Here is a 14,876-nt window from a genome sequence, read left to right as displayed (position 1 = left end):
GCTCCTTTGGTCATCTGCCAACTGACCTTACTTAATTTCTAGTAATACAAGAAATTTTGGGGATAACTAGTTAAGGGCTATGTTGTTGGGAAATTTTATGACTGTACATACTTAGAAATGTTAGAGTACCTCTGTGCAGTCTTTTAGCTTCCAGGAGAGAAAATTAAGGTATCTTTCACTTTACTATGTTCTTCATGGAATAAAAGCACACTTTACTCTAGAAGTTAAGGTGAGACTCCGCATCCCCAATCAATGTGCAAGTTTTTAAACCTTTGATTGACCCTTTCCTTTTCTATTCCCCACCAAAACTCTAGGGGCACTTTCACTCCCTTCTTCTTTTATTTAGGAACACAAAGACACAATGCTACCGTGTTTCCCTGAAAATAAGACCTAGCTGGACAATCAGCTCTAATGCATCTTTTGGAGCAAAAATTAATATAAGACCCGGTCTTATTTTACTACAATATAAGACTGGGTCTTATCTAACATAGTATAATATAAGACCCGGTCTTATATTAATTTTTGTTCCAAAAGATGCATTAGAGCTGATTGTCCGGCTAGGTCTTATTTTCGGGGAAACACGGTAATTCAATATCAAGACACACACACACACACACACACACACACACACACACACACGATGGAGTGAGGGCATTGCATAGCACAGGCAAAGAGCCAAGTAATATAACAATTATGGTGTCAGATGGGTATTAGATTTGTTGGGGTGATAGATAGGAGGGGGTTGGGGGGGCAGGGTGAAAAAGGTGACGGCATAAGAAGTACAAATTGGTAGTTATAAAATAATCATGGGGATGTAAAGTAAAGCATAGGGAATATAGTCAATAATATGGTAATAACTATGTGTGGTGCCAAGTGGGTACTAGACTAGTTAGAGGTATAACTTCATAAAGTATATAAATGTCTCACCACTATGCTGTATACCTGAAATTAATATAAAATAATATGAAATGTCAAGTGTAATTGAAAAATTTTAAAAAAGGTGGAAAAAAGTGAAGGGGAATAAGAGGTCTAAATTCCCAGATATAAAACAAATAAGTCATGAGGATATAATGTACAGCATAGGGAATGTAGTCAGTAATATTTTGATAGCGTGATACAGTGTCAGATGGTTGGTTGCTGGACTTACCATGGTGATCACTTCTTTAGGTATATAAATATTGAATAACTATGGTATACACCTGAAACTAATATAATATTGTACATCATTATATCATATATTTCATATGTTATATATTTTAATATTTTCATAAAAATGTTAAAAATAAATACATAAAAAAAGAAAAAAATAAGAATTTTCAAAAAGCTTTACTATTCTTCAACAGTTGTCTGTGATGAGGGCGATAGATTGATCCTCTTAAATCCAGTTCTTCATATCCCCAAATGTCACCACCTTATTTCAGCTCCAGGATCTGGCCTGATCTCTGGGCCTTCAGTCTCACACTCTTCTACCACATTCTTCGCTATGACAACAAAGTTATTTTTATAGAGCATATAGCCAGTCCCAGTGCTCCTTGCCTAAAATGTTTTGCTGGCTCCTTCATATCTTCATGGTAATCAGGGTCCTTCGTGGCTTGGCCCTGCTCATCTCTCCAGTCTCCTAGGAACCCTGTGACCTCTCAGACAATATGCAGTTATTCAAATACATTTGCTCTCTCATCTTGCTATATATGTATATTAACCTACTGCCTGGAAAACTCTACCCCATTTTCTTTGCCTGTCCCTCTCTTGTCTTTTAAGAATTATCTTAGGAATTCACCCATGTGTTCATTTACCTATTTATTTATTCACTCAGTAAATACTTGTTAATGCCAGGTACTGCGCTGGAGTTTGGGGACATAGTGATGGATGTGAATAGTGAAGGTCCTGCCCCTTGGGGAGCTTAGAGACATAGGGAGTGGAGACAAACAATAGGTGCTTTCTTATTAAAAATCACACAAATACCAGGGGTGCCAAATAAATGTATACACATGACTTGTATTCATCTTTTTTTATCGGTATATATTGAGTATTACAATTTTAATACAGTTTTTTTCCCTTTCTTAAAATGTGTATACAATTTTTGGCACCCTCTGTATATGTACAAGAATGCCTAAATCAATGACAACATGATAAGGGCTACACAGAAGAACTGCTTTGTAGGATGAGAATATTGAAGGAGGTGACTATAGCCCAGTGGAAATTACAACTGCGCTGTATACTGAAGGGAGCATTGGAGTAACGGAGAAAGAGTAGTGAGGAGGTTGAGTGGGATGCCAGGAGGTGGGTACCGTATCATTCTGTGGCAGAAGAGAATCTGATATTCAAGATACCAAAAGGAGGGAAAAGGTGCGACTGAGTCAGGAGAGGCAGGAAGAGGCTTGACCAAGAAGGGCTTTGTAGTCCCAAATGAAATTTTAGTTTGCATCTAACAGCCATAGGAAACCTCTGAAGCATTTGATTTAAGAAGGAAAGGAGTAGAGCAGGAGGATCACAATTCAATTTATTTTTTAAAAGATCTCTCAAACTCTCATGTATAGTGTGGAGAGCAGGTATGAAAAGAACAAAAATGGAGAATCTTCTAGAAGTCCAAGGAAGAGATGTTCATGAGTGAAAGTAGATAGACCTGAGGTTACCACTTTTGTGAACATTTCCTGATTTCCCTAACCCTCACCCCCTCTCCATCCTCAAGCCTGGGTTAGAGCTTCTTTCCTTGCATTTCCCTGGGATCCTGTGGGTTTTGTTTTTGTTTTTGTTTTTCACTTAATCTACACAACAACTTTGTTGTGGTGGCATCTTGTTCACCTGAGTATCCCCAGGGCCTGCTCAGTACTGATGTACAGAATGCTACCTATCCTGAGGTACTGGAAATTAGGACTTCAGCATATGAATTTGGGGAGGACACAGTTCAGCCCATAACATGCCTCGTACCCATTGGTATCTTTCCCCCAATTTGCTGCAGGTCTCCAAGCAGGCCCCACCTGAAGAGATAGGGATTACAGCATCCCAGCTCCCTCCCTCTCTCTCGTTGAAAGTTCCATTGTGATCACTTTAGATTTGGACCTCTTTGAGCCCATATTTCTGGGGTCATTTGAGGTATGAGGTTGACCTCCAGTGATGTATGGCAACTGTGGAGTACTATTTCTTCTCCGATGTGGTGTTTTTTCAGGTTTGAATAGGTGACTTCCCATTTTCCTTCCTATATTTTCTGAACTTCTGGAGAATTTAGAAAACAGACCATTGTGTGGTGTAACTATCACGTCTTGTTTTGATGGTCCAAAGAGATGTATATTTTTTGTGTATTTTTTATTGTTTTCAGGTACATTGCTTTATTGGATCTTCTTTTTTAAAAAAAGCAAATTATATACTATACTTTTTATTGGTAAAGAAATGAGACCCCAAAGAGCTCACATATCAAGTGTCAAAACCATTCTCAAATTCAAGTCTTCAGAATAGGCGGCCAGGGCTCTTTCCACTACATCGCAATCTTATTTACAAGGTCCTTGGAGCCAGACATACACTTAACTGTAAAAGCATTTACTTTTATGAGTCTATTGACAGCCTTGCAAGCAGAAGGTACTTTAGGGCTATTTCGGGCCCAATTTAAAGTAAAAGAAAAGGTACAGAGGTTAAGTGCTACTCTTTCTTCCTCTCAAAAGAGAATTACAGAACTGGAAGAGCAATTGGTTCATCTTCAGAAGGAAGCTGCCAAGAAGGTAGGTGAAATTGAAGATAAAATGAAGAGAGAATTAAAGCATCTTCATCAGGATGCAGGGATAATGCGAAATAAAATGGAAACAGTGGAAGGGAGGATGGCAGAGCTGGCAAGAGACCTGGTGGAGATGGAACAGAAATTACTCATGGTCACCAAAGAAAATAAAGATCTCACAGCACAAAGCTCATAGGTCTATGAATGCCCTATAAAACAGTAGAGATTGTGCCAGTGAGGAGCTTAACGAACTGAAAAGAAAATATGATGCCTGCCTGAGGAAGTTGTCACCGCTGAAAGAAGAACAGGGCCTCATAAGCAGAGATAGAGAAATGTTCTTGGGTCTGAAGCTGCCTTTCCAGTGAATTCCACTGAGGATAACAACTTGCCTCCCCTTGAGAAACTTAACCAACAACTTCTATCTAAAGATAAGCAACTGCTTCTCTTGACTTCACAATTCGAAGATTCTTACAACCAAGTGTGGCTATTGGCCAGTCTACAGAATGAGAGATCACCTGTTGAATGAACTGGAGAAATTCCACAAGTCACAGGAAGGGAAGGAGAGGTCTGCAGCCCAGTCTGCAACCAGCCCAGCTAAAGTACAGAGTTTGAAAAAAAGCTATGTCATCACTCCAAAATGACAGAGACCAACTACTAAAGGAAATGAAGAATTTTCAGCAGCAATATGTACAGATTAACCAAGAGATCACGGAGTAATCTCCACTGACGGCTCAACTTCAGGAGTATCAAGATAAGACCAAAACATTTCAGATTATGCAAGAAAAGCTCAGGCAGGAAAACCTCTCCTGACAGCGTCAGCTCAGGATACAGAAGAGTTCCTGGGAAATTCCCGAGAGGAGAACAAAGGAGCAGTACCTTCCAGCTGTCTTAGAGAGAGGTCAGCATCTGCAGAATATTATGAGGGAATTGAGATCTTCTTCCTCCCAAACTGAGACCCTCAAAGTATAGTAGTACCAAAGACAGCCATCCCCAGAGACACCAGCTTCCTCACATGGGTCACAAAACTTAGTTTATGAGACAGTATTTCTTAGGATTCAGCTCAACGAAAGGAAATCCATCAAAAGGAATTAAGAATTCAGCAACTGAACAGCAAGTTTTCTCAACTACTTGAAGAGAAAAATACCCTTTTGATTCAGCTCTGCGATAGCAGCCAGAGCCTTCGTGAGAACAAGCAGCATGACCGTGACCTTTTCAGTCACCGCGCAGTCTTGGAGAAGCAGGTTCAAGAGCTGCAAGCAGGATGGCTAAATATACAGATGTTGCTCCGGGAGCTCTCCAGGAACAGAATGGCGCTCACAGGAAGTCTGACCCTGAATAGCTGAGGCAACCACAGCTAAGCTTTTCGGAAGCCCAGCGGCCCTGTCTACACCACATAGGAGGTGAACTAGTTGAGGAAGCTGCTGGAAGGAGAAGGTGACCAAAGAGTGGCTGTTGAGACTGCCCTGTCCATGGCCGAGGGGCAGGTCAGGCAATTGGAGCACAGTGACCTGGACCCTGCTGCACTCCTTTCATTGACTGCCGTGGCACTCAGGAGCAGACACTGCTAACAGGCAGCAGTTGTCCAAGGTCGCAGAGTGGTGCTGGATGGAAGCGGGTACAGTGTCCACTCTGTCATTCCCGGATCCGAGTGCCACTGCTAGCAGCCGTCTACTTTCTAGGTTCATGTCCTACTGGTTCTGTGTTTCACGGGCCATCTATAAATTTACTTCTCACCTTTTGGACCACTCCTCTCGGAACTTAGAATTCTCTCACCTCTAATGTCAAAACCATCAATTCTAATGGAACAGTCTTCCCACTTGTAGGTCCTCTCTCCAACTCTCCAAGGAAGGTGTCTGCAAAACAGAGTGAATGTGAGCACAGGTGAGAGCTGCAAGCACCAGTGAGTCTGCTTTCTTCTACTGCCCGGCACCTGAACACTGTTGGGTAACCTGAGGAGGCCCCACAGTTGGTTGTTGAGCTACAGATTTGTTCAGATTTTATAGGTCCTGTGAAAGATGCTGAGGAATGTTTTTCAGCCAGGAGGCTGGTTCCAATAAACCTAACAATCTGGGAAAAAAAAAAGCATTTACTTTTATGAGCCTATGCTTATTTTGTTAACTCACAATTAATTACTCTTTAAAAATATTTAAAATATTTGCTTATTTTAAAGACTTTAATTGTATGAGTTATTTTAAGTAAAATTAAATTTATAATTATGATTTATAATGGAAAGTTTTGAATATATTGTACATAATAAATATACCTATTTAAACTTATGTAATATACTTCTAAATAACTTATTTGTACCTTTTATGATTGTTATAATCTATAATTATTATAATTTTTATTGAAACATTTTTATAAACCTTTATATTACTTACCAATGTTTTTATATAAAAATTCTTATAAACTTAGCACAGAGCTAAGTAATAGTACTCAGAGGATAATTTTTTGATTGACGGTAGGGAGGAAATTTATTTATTAAATCATAATATTCATAGATGTCTGATATTTCATTCTGGAAAGGGCACCAAGGAAGAAAAACAATAAAACATTTGTCATTAACATGAAACATAATATTAGTGCTTTTTATGTAAGTGTCTTTGGCTAAGCCAAATTTTAATTTAAATCCTGCAGATGAACCTATGATGTCAGTATTATCCCATTTTACATTTGGGGAAACTGAGGTCTAGCAAGATTCAGAAGCTTACTTGAGATTTCAAAGCGAGAAAGGGCTGGAATTGGATCCCGTGCCTCTGACTCTATGCTTATTGTTTCACTGTGACACAAGCTGAAAAAATTACAGGATAGAGACATAGTCAGCAATTACTCATTGAAACCAGGGACATATTGGGTACAAACACTTTAAGCCAATAAAGTCCATAAAAAGGGCGTCACATTGTTTTGGTTGGTCATCTGACACTGAGTTACTTAACCTCTGTGGCCCTGTTTTTCTTCTATAAATAGATGACATCTTCCTCATAAGTTTGCTATAAAGAGAAAAGGGTTCTACGTGTGTACATACACGCATGCATACATGATATGTATATGTGGTAGCTATATAAACCAGTCCAATCCTTTTGAAAAGCAATAATTGGATACTAAGTAAGAACAGCCATAAAAATGTCCATATCTTTGGCACAGGAACCCTACTCCTGGAAAAATATTCTAAAGAAATGATTCAAAAGACCAAAAAAAAAAAAAAAAAAGAAAGAAAAAAACAAAGGTATTAATTGCAAGGAAAAAGAGTTTGGTAGTTCCTCAAAATGTGAAGCATAGAGTTAGTTACCTTATGATCTAGCATTTACACCCCTGTATGTATAAGCAAGAGAAATGAAAACATATATCCCCCACAAAAACTTGTACATGAATGTTCATAGGTGCTTTACTCATAATAGCCCCAAAGTGGAAACAACTCAAATGGATGAACATATTTTAGCCATTCAATGGAACGTGTCTGGCAATGAAAAAGGATGAAGTAATGATACATGCTACAACATGGATTAACTTTGAAAATATTATGCCAAATGAAAGTCATAAAAGACCACATATTGTATGGTTCTGTTTATATAAAATATCCAGAAGGCAAAAATATAGAGATAGAAAATGGGCTAGTGGTTGCTTAGAGCTGGGGGAAGGGGCAGGACGGATGATGAATGACTACAATAGGGAAAGGGTTTCTTTTGGCGGAGGACAAAGCTGTTCTAACATTACACTGTGGGGGGTGGCTGCACAACCCCGTGAGTATACTAAGGAACACTGAAGCATTTGGATGAAGGCTAGCAGGAAACTCAGACAAGAGAGTATGGTGAAGGGAATGTACCTCCTACTTTCAGAAGTCCCATTAATGCTCATGAATGTTTCGAAAGCACTTGTTTTAATGTTCTTTGTAATGATAGCCTTGTGGTAGGGGCAGGTGGTACTGAAGGCGCATAAAACATAAGGAAGGAAGGAAAAAGCACAAGGGACATTTTAAAAACCAGCATGTAAAAATCCAAGAAATGGAAATTTAAATGCAAATATCGAGTGGAGCATTTAAGGGAAATGAGTATGGAGGGAGATGCTAAGAATGCATAGGTCGGGCTCTAACAGCATTCTGCCCAGAAAACTGAAACATCGGAATGCTTGTGAGTATGCTCTTTCCTGTGACCTGCTCTCTGCTTACAAGTTTTGAGGGCAGGGGATTTTAATATACCGGAGCTCGTGCAGGTCTGTGATAATAACCCAAAAGGAAATAGGAAAGCTTAGCAGTATGCACAGTTTACTTAAGTTCACCAAAATTGTACTGGAGTGTGAAAGAAGGGAGGAAGTCTAGTCAAGCCTGAGTGAGTCAACATTTAATAGCCCTCCACCCAGGTCTCCTCCCTTTCCAGAGCCACCTCACCTCCCTGTCTGTGTGCTTGACCCTTGCAAGGAAGGAACTATGGCTGCAATGGGTGGGGCAACCCCAAAACCCTGTTGGTTGGCCTCCATCAATAGGTTGGGGGGAGAGAGGGAGCAGGGGCCAGAGCAGTGGTGATGATCCATATCACATTCTTTTCCAGGAACTTCTTCCTTCCTTGGTTCCCACTGAAGCTTTGAAACATTCCAGCTCCTTTACATCCTAGGTCCCAGAACCAGCTTGTGGCTTTTGTGAGGGGTAACCCCAGTGCCATGTTAACAGTTCTTGAAAAGCACGCCACAGACGAACGTGCAGTTATTTATCTGGATAAATAATGAGTCACAGGCTGAGGTTGGATAGAGGGATGGCAATCTTCAAGGCAGTGTCTGCTTTTGCTTCTATTTCAAAACAGAACACGTTGTCCCTAGCTCCAAGGTGTGGGGAGGAGGAGCCGGCATCGTCCATGTGTTCTGTGGAGCACTAAAATCAAGATTTCTGAGGGAGGACGCATTCTTTCCTTCAGAGTTGTTAGGAATGTTTGAGCTGCCCAGTGGTGCGCCCTTGAGCAGATGCCAATCTGATGGATCCCACGGCTCAGTCAGTTAGCTGAGTCTGCCAGAGGATCGCTGCATCTGTCCTTCTTCACCCTGGATTATTTCTGACCCTAGATTATTTCTGTCCTTTTGCACCAGGAGCTGCTCTTATAGTTCAGGCACCAGAATAGACACTGAGGGCTGCAATTATAGTTCAAGGCCTTCACCACTTCTTTGTTCTCCTTTTAGGAATCCAGTCTTAGAAAAGTAACCCCAGGTATCTTTTATGAGGAGATCTCTGAGCAGTTCTGTAGCTTCTCAGGAGTGCTCTAAAGTGATCGCATGAAAGAAGATAAGGCGGGGGCGGGGGGGGGGGGCGGGACAATATTGCCCTCATTTTGCAGACAGCTGGAGAGGATGGCTGACTTGCCTTTTCTCTAATTCTCTGTAATTGCACTCTGTCCAGTCCATCCTCAGCTCCCCCACCCCACATTTAGCAAATGGAGAGTTAGATGGGAACAGTAGTTAACACCAGCCACCCAGCCACTTGGCCACCCAGACAAGTGACAAAACCATATGTGAAAAGCCTGAAACGAGGAAAAGCGATAGGAAAAGGGAAACCCTATTTAGTAATAATTATATGCCCTTCATTATTCTGTGTTTTATATTTGAACCCATTTTTTCAGAAAGGCCCTTTTCATGGATGGCCCAGAAGTATCACATATTTCCCACTTAAAAAAAAATCTAGATGAGAAATCTATGTTTTGCAGCTGCTGGGTTGTTTTAGTCTTAAGGACACCCAGTGCAAATGTAGGAAGGGAATCTTTAGTCTAAAGAAAATCAGGCTGCCCAACAACCTAAGAAAACTAGTTACACGTTGCCATAGCAACCAGACCAGCCTCAGAGTGAAGGGCAGAGTTCTTTAGATTCATCTGCTACGTCTGCGGATTGACTTCCTCAAAACAGAATCATGTGTCCTGATCACCAACACGGAACCTTGTATTTTCATTAAAAAAAAAAAAAAATGTTGCTGTCTCAAGTGGATCTATTTTAGTCTTTATCCTGGTGCCATTCAATGTCTTTTTTATCTCAGAGAGGTGGGATTTGGTAACTGGATCCTTTGGAACTTGTATTCATGCATTCACTAATATGTTAAGGACCTGAGCCAATGTGGTTTGATAGTAATTACACTTTGATGGCTGGAACATGACCTGTGAAATGAGTTGCTAGTCTCAATTTAACTCCTAATGGACAGAAATCCACATCACTCAGAATTCAGCCATAACCCCTGTTTTCAGACCATGGGAAGAAGGGAGAGGTTTAAATGGCTTCTCTTGAAGGTAAACTGCAGGGTCTCGTCCCCAGGAAATATATTTTGCCTTTGTAGGCCGCAGATATCTTCACAATTAGTCTCAAAATACCCTGCAACATGTGTGTAAATAACACAGACCACATTTACAGGCAGGGCCACCCTGGTGGAAAGGCCAAGTAATTTGCCCAGGGTAAGATAATTAGTAACAGCAAGGTAGAGATTCCAGAGGGTCATACTCCATTCCTTTGCTAAGACCACTGGGAAAAATCTTTCTTTCACTCAAGAAACATGGCAATTAATGGACAGCAGGAGGTGGGGATGGGTCAATACTAGCCAATTCATTTTTTAAAGGTCATTTTCATTCTATGGGGTTATTGGTACCTACAGTTAATTTTTTTTCCAATAACAAGTCTCTTGCTGTCTCCTCTAACAAGACTGAGAGTAAAAAAATGTGTGTAGTGAGAATGAGAGTTGGGGGTTGGAGACAGCTAGATCTGGTGAGGTGTTGGAAATTAGTGACTACATAAAGATTCAGCTGACAAAAGCAAAGAGTCTTCCAATAAAAAGCACCTACATGTATGTCTTAGTGCATTCCAGCTACTATAACAAAATACCCCGGACTGGGTGGCTTAGAAACAACAGAAATGTATTTCTTGCAGTTCTAAAGATTGGAAGTCTGAGGTCAGGGTGCCGGTATGGTTGGGTGAGGACCCTTTTCATTGTATCCTCACTTCTCATTGAATCCTCATGGGAAAGGGGGGAAGAAAGCTCTCTGGGACCTCTTTCATAAGACACTAATCCCATTCAGGAGGGCTCTGCCATCAGGGCCTAACCACTTCCCAAAGGCTCTTCTAACACCATCACCTTGGGTGGGGATTAGGATTCTAACGTACGGACTTTGCAGGGATACAAACATTCAGACCATAGCAATATGTGAGACGTGTGTTGGATTGTGAAAGATACAAAGATAACTAAGACCTGAGTCCTGTCCTCAGCTGCTCACATTCCCAGCAGAGAGTGGCAAGGACTCTAATAATCGTACATGGATCCTGTGGTAGGAAGAAAGCGATTCTGACTCGAGTCAGAAGTGGAGAAAATTAGCCAAGTGTTTCTTAGGGAATCTGAGCTGGGCTTTTATAGCACAGGTAAGAAATCATAGGCACATACTGAGGACAGGATATTTTAGGAACCAGGAACAACAAAAACAAAAACATAGACTAGAGTCTGTTCAAGAAAAACACACTGACCAGATATGGCTTGAGGTTTAGAATTGTGGGACAGAATTGGAGCCGACACTGAAAACGTGGAGAAGAGCCATGTTTTTCAGGGTTCTGAAAAACAGGTACAGAACTTTGGATATTATCCCATATAGAATCAAATATTTGAAAACCAGAAGTTTAACTGGTCAGTTACATGCAATGAGATATTAGGAAAGTTATTTCTTAAAAAAAAAAAAAAAAAAAAAGATTCACATAACCTGATCTATCTGTGTTGTATGAAGATACGTTAACAGATTAGGCTGAAAATATTCTACATTTATGTCAACATGAGTATATAAATCCCTTCAACATGTCATAAATGGTTTTGTAATATGTCCCTGCACAAGGTTAAATGAGTTTGCACAGACGGCAAAAATGCTGACTCGGGTATTTCAAGTGACAACTATTAAGTTTAAGTGCTTGAGGCACTATTGTGAGAAACAAGGCAATGGCTCCACACAGCAGGAAAGCCAGCCACATCCCTGAAATCTCTCTGTGTGTTTCCTTTCTTATAGGAACAGCAATGGAAAACTTCAATGTACAGCAGCATAACTCCAGTCTGCTTTACAAGCCCTCTGATTGAGAAGCCAATTGGCAAAGTAAGAATGAATCCATTTCTTGTTGAATGGTATGATTTGAGCCTGTTAGCTGTTATTTCTTTTTGTCTTAGCTGTTTGGGTGAAATAATCGAATAAATCTCATGAAAGTGGCTGGTAAAATCCCAATTTTGAACTATTTGGTTGGCGCTGGTGGCTTTTGCCCTGGGCAAAAGGTTGAGCTGAGAGATGTTGATCCCAGAGTCTCTTGTTTCAGCTTCTGCTTCCACTTCCATCCCAACGATGTGGTCCCCAACCCCCATAACATCCTGGTTTCTCAGCTCTTTGACTCATCATCTTCCATTGCCTATCAGAATTTGTTAGAAGAAAAGAAGGACTTTTAGTCTTTTATACTGTAGGGGAGGAAAACAACCTTTTTCCTCTCTCTCAGGTTCAGTACCTGGGGCAATGCAAATTAAACTGCAAAACAAAACAACAGATAAACAGGAGAAAAGGTTTATTGCAGTGAGTAGGAGGCCTTAATAGAAAAGAAGTAAAGACCCAAAGAAGCAGTTATATTTGAGGCTTACTAAAGACTGATAAACTTTGGAGAAGTGACAAGCGAAAGGAAAATGAGCTTGGGCTTCTCAGGGCCTTAAACTGTGAGAAGGTGAATATGTGGGGGAAGTTAATGGAAGATGCGAGTTACTTAGTAACGTTTGTTATGCAGACGCAAGTTGGTACCTTTTCTGTTGATAAGAGTCATCTTCAGTGATTGAGGCCTCCTCCTGGTGCTGGAGAGAAGAGACCTTTACACATTTATGTTACCTTCACAAAGGGAAATGTATTCCCGGCTTTTAGACAGAATGGGGGAGTGCAGAGAGTTTTCCCTGTATCGGCTGCTTCTCTGTTGCCTTTGTTACCAAGCAAGGGCCTGCTGCCCAATGCGCATAGGAGCCAAAACTATGACACTGACCTTCAAGAGAAGAAAAAGCTTTTTATTATTGCTGAGTTGACTTGCAGGAGACAAGAGGCACCTCCCAAATCTGTCTCCCTGATCTGGGGTCTGGACACGTTTTAAGAGTTAGGGAGAACATGAGGTAATGCTGGCAGGGCAAGTTTTGATTGGAGGGTTTTGGAACTCGGCCAATGATGGTGTAGGGTCGAGGGTCAAGAGAAAGCACAAAGGAATTCCAATCTGGCAGTTTGATTGGTCAGTCCTATATTTGTCCATATTTGGTTTCGACACTGGATCATCCTTACTGAAGGATCTCTCGCTTCCTAAAGGGCTCCAGTAGCCACACTTCTGTTACTTGAGTCCCATAGACTGAAGAGTCTTGGTTCCAGGTCTGTCCTGAGGACAAGGGTGGCACATGCACAGTGCTGTCCGTAAAATAACTCAAAGATTGTATTAATCACCAATCTGCTTTAAGGAAGCAGAACCGGTTTTAAGCTGGTCAATGTGATCTGTGTGCTGTTGCACCTTCATCTCGAAATAATCCTTATGCCAAAGTGGCATATTTTGGGGTGGTATATGCTGATCCCCTTTAACATATTGGTATGAAATTCAGCCACAATACGACCTCTTTCAAACATATTAGTTATATAAACTACCTTGTGGAAGAATGACTTTGCCTCTGGAAGAGAAATTACAGGTTTTTGCCTGAACCACTACTCTCCTGAACCTGAAATCACACCCAGCGGTCCCACCAGGGAGTGTAGAGCTGGATGGTTGAAAGTGTGAGCATTATGGAAGCAGGCTGCCTGGGTTCAAATCCCAGCCCTACCGCTGACTGGCTATGTGACTTTGGACAAGTCACCTGTAAAAAAAGGGCATCATAATAGTACCTGCCTCATAGGACTATGATCAGGATTAAATAATTCCATATCCATTCACAAGAGCAAGGATTTTTTTAAACATGTTTTTTTTTACTATGTATCTAAGCACTCAACAAATTTAATGAATTTAATGAATGAATAAATGAAAAGCAATGCACATAGCGTGTTTCCCCCAAAATAAGACCTAGCCAGACCATGAGCTCTAATGCATCTTTTGGAATAAAAATTAGTATAAGACCCAGTATTATTATATTATATTATATTATACCCAGTATTATATATTATGTTATGTTATGTTATATTATATTATATTTTACCCGGTCTTATATTATAGTATAATAAGACTGGGTCTTATATTAATTTTTGCTCCAAAAGATGCATTAGAACTAATGGTCAGCTAGGTCTTATTTTTGGGGAAACGTGGTAGTGAGCTTAGAAACACATCCTCAATTTGCTTATCTCAAGACATAGGAGTTGCAGAAGGCAGTGTTATATATTAGGAAGAGAAGTAAAACTCCGGTGAGTATATCAAGGACACTTCCCAGGCACACCTTAACAGAAGGACCACAGTCTACCTGGGATACCCACTCCCTTCCTGTTCTTTGCAACAGCAGTGCATCTCCAAGCCACGCAATCCATCAACTAGGATAACAAATAGTCACTGTCAGGACAAGTCAAAAATGCTTTCAATAGGGCTTTTCTCTCCAACTTATCCATAGATGTGGGCAGAACCAGAGATTTTAAAAGGAAATTAATCTATTTTCCTGGCAATTCCTGGTAACATTGCCTTGGCGGCAAGTCCTGCCAAGGCAGTTATGTGCAGAGTGTGAAATCCTGGCGGAACAGGAAGCCTCCTACCCACGCTGTCAGCACGCTGACGTTTTGCAGGCGTAGCAGGGGAACAACCAAAGCTTCTTGGGACCGAGTTTCTGTGAGGTCTGCACTTCCCCTTTGCTGACTTCAGTTCATGGGAGAGGAGTATCATTTGGCCCAAAGATTAAAACAACAAATAAAATACACCCTGAACATCTCGAAGCATGTTGGCAACTGCTGCAGCATTCACTGTCTTGCCCCTGCCTCTGGCCCCTCCAGCCTCATTTATTTTATTTATTTATATAGGTTCTAAAGAGATCAGCACTTTGTCTGTGGGGACAGAAAGAAGGCCTTTCAAAGGCTGACGTCAGGAATCGATGAACCCCAGAGGGTCTCTTTTGACTAAATTTCATTTAAATCCAATAGACAGCCCTGAGTTTACACAATGTTTTCCTAAACCTGATCAGAACCACTAACAATAGTATAAAAACCGGTAG

At 40.8% G+C, this 14,876-nt stretch overlaps 1 protein-coding gene across 3 annotated transcripts in view; it reads left to right on the top strand.

Moving 5' to 3' along the window:
* Positions 1 to 14,876, top strand: part of RASGEF1B (RasGEF domain family member 1B) — a 533,671-nt gene that overhangs the window by 376,993 nt on the left and 141,802 nt on the right. For 2 of the 3 annotated variants that reach the window (XM_074324368.2, XM_074324372.2), the window contains exon 4: positions 11,707 to 11,790. The exons of the other annotated variant lie outside the window; for it this stretch is intronic. In XM_074324368.2, the coding sequence (XP_074180469.1) occupies positions 11,707 to 11,790 (84 nt within the window). The remainder of the gene's footprint in view (positions 1 to 11,706; positions 11,791 to 14,876) is intronic. 3 annotated transcript variants of the gene reach the window in all.

Source organism: Rhinolophus sinicus, chromosome 1 (genome assembly GCF_057876585.1).
Source record: "Rhinolophus sinicus isolate RSI-liver-muscle chromosome 1, RSI-T2T, whole genome shotgun sequence".
Classification (NCBI taxonomy): domain Eukaryota; kingdom Metazoa; phylum Chordata; class Mammalia; order Chiroptera; family Rhinolophidae; genus Rhinolophus; species Rhinolophus sinicus.
The sequence above is the reverse complement of the archived record's forward strand: the minus strand, read 5'-3'. Positions and strand labels throughout refer to the sequence as shown.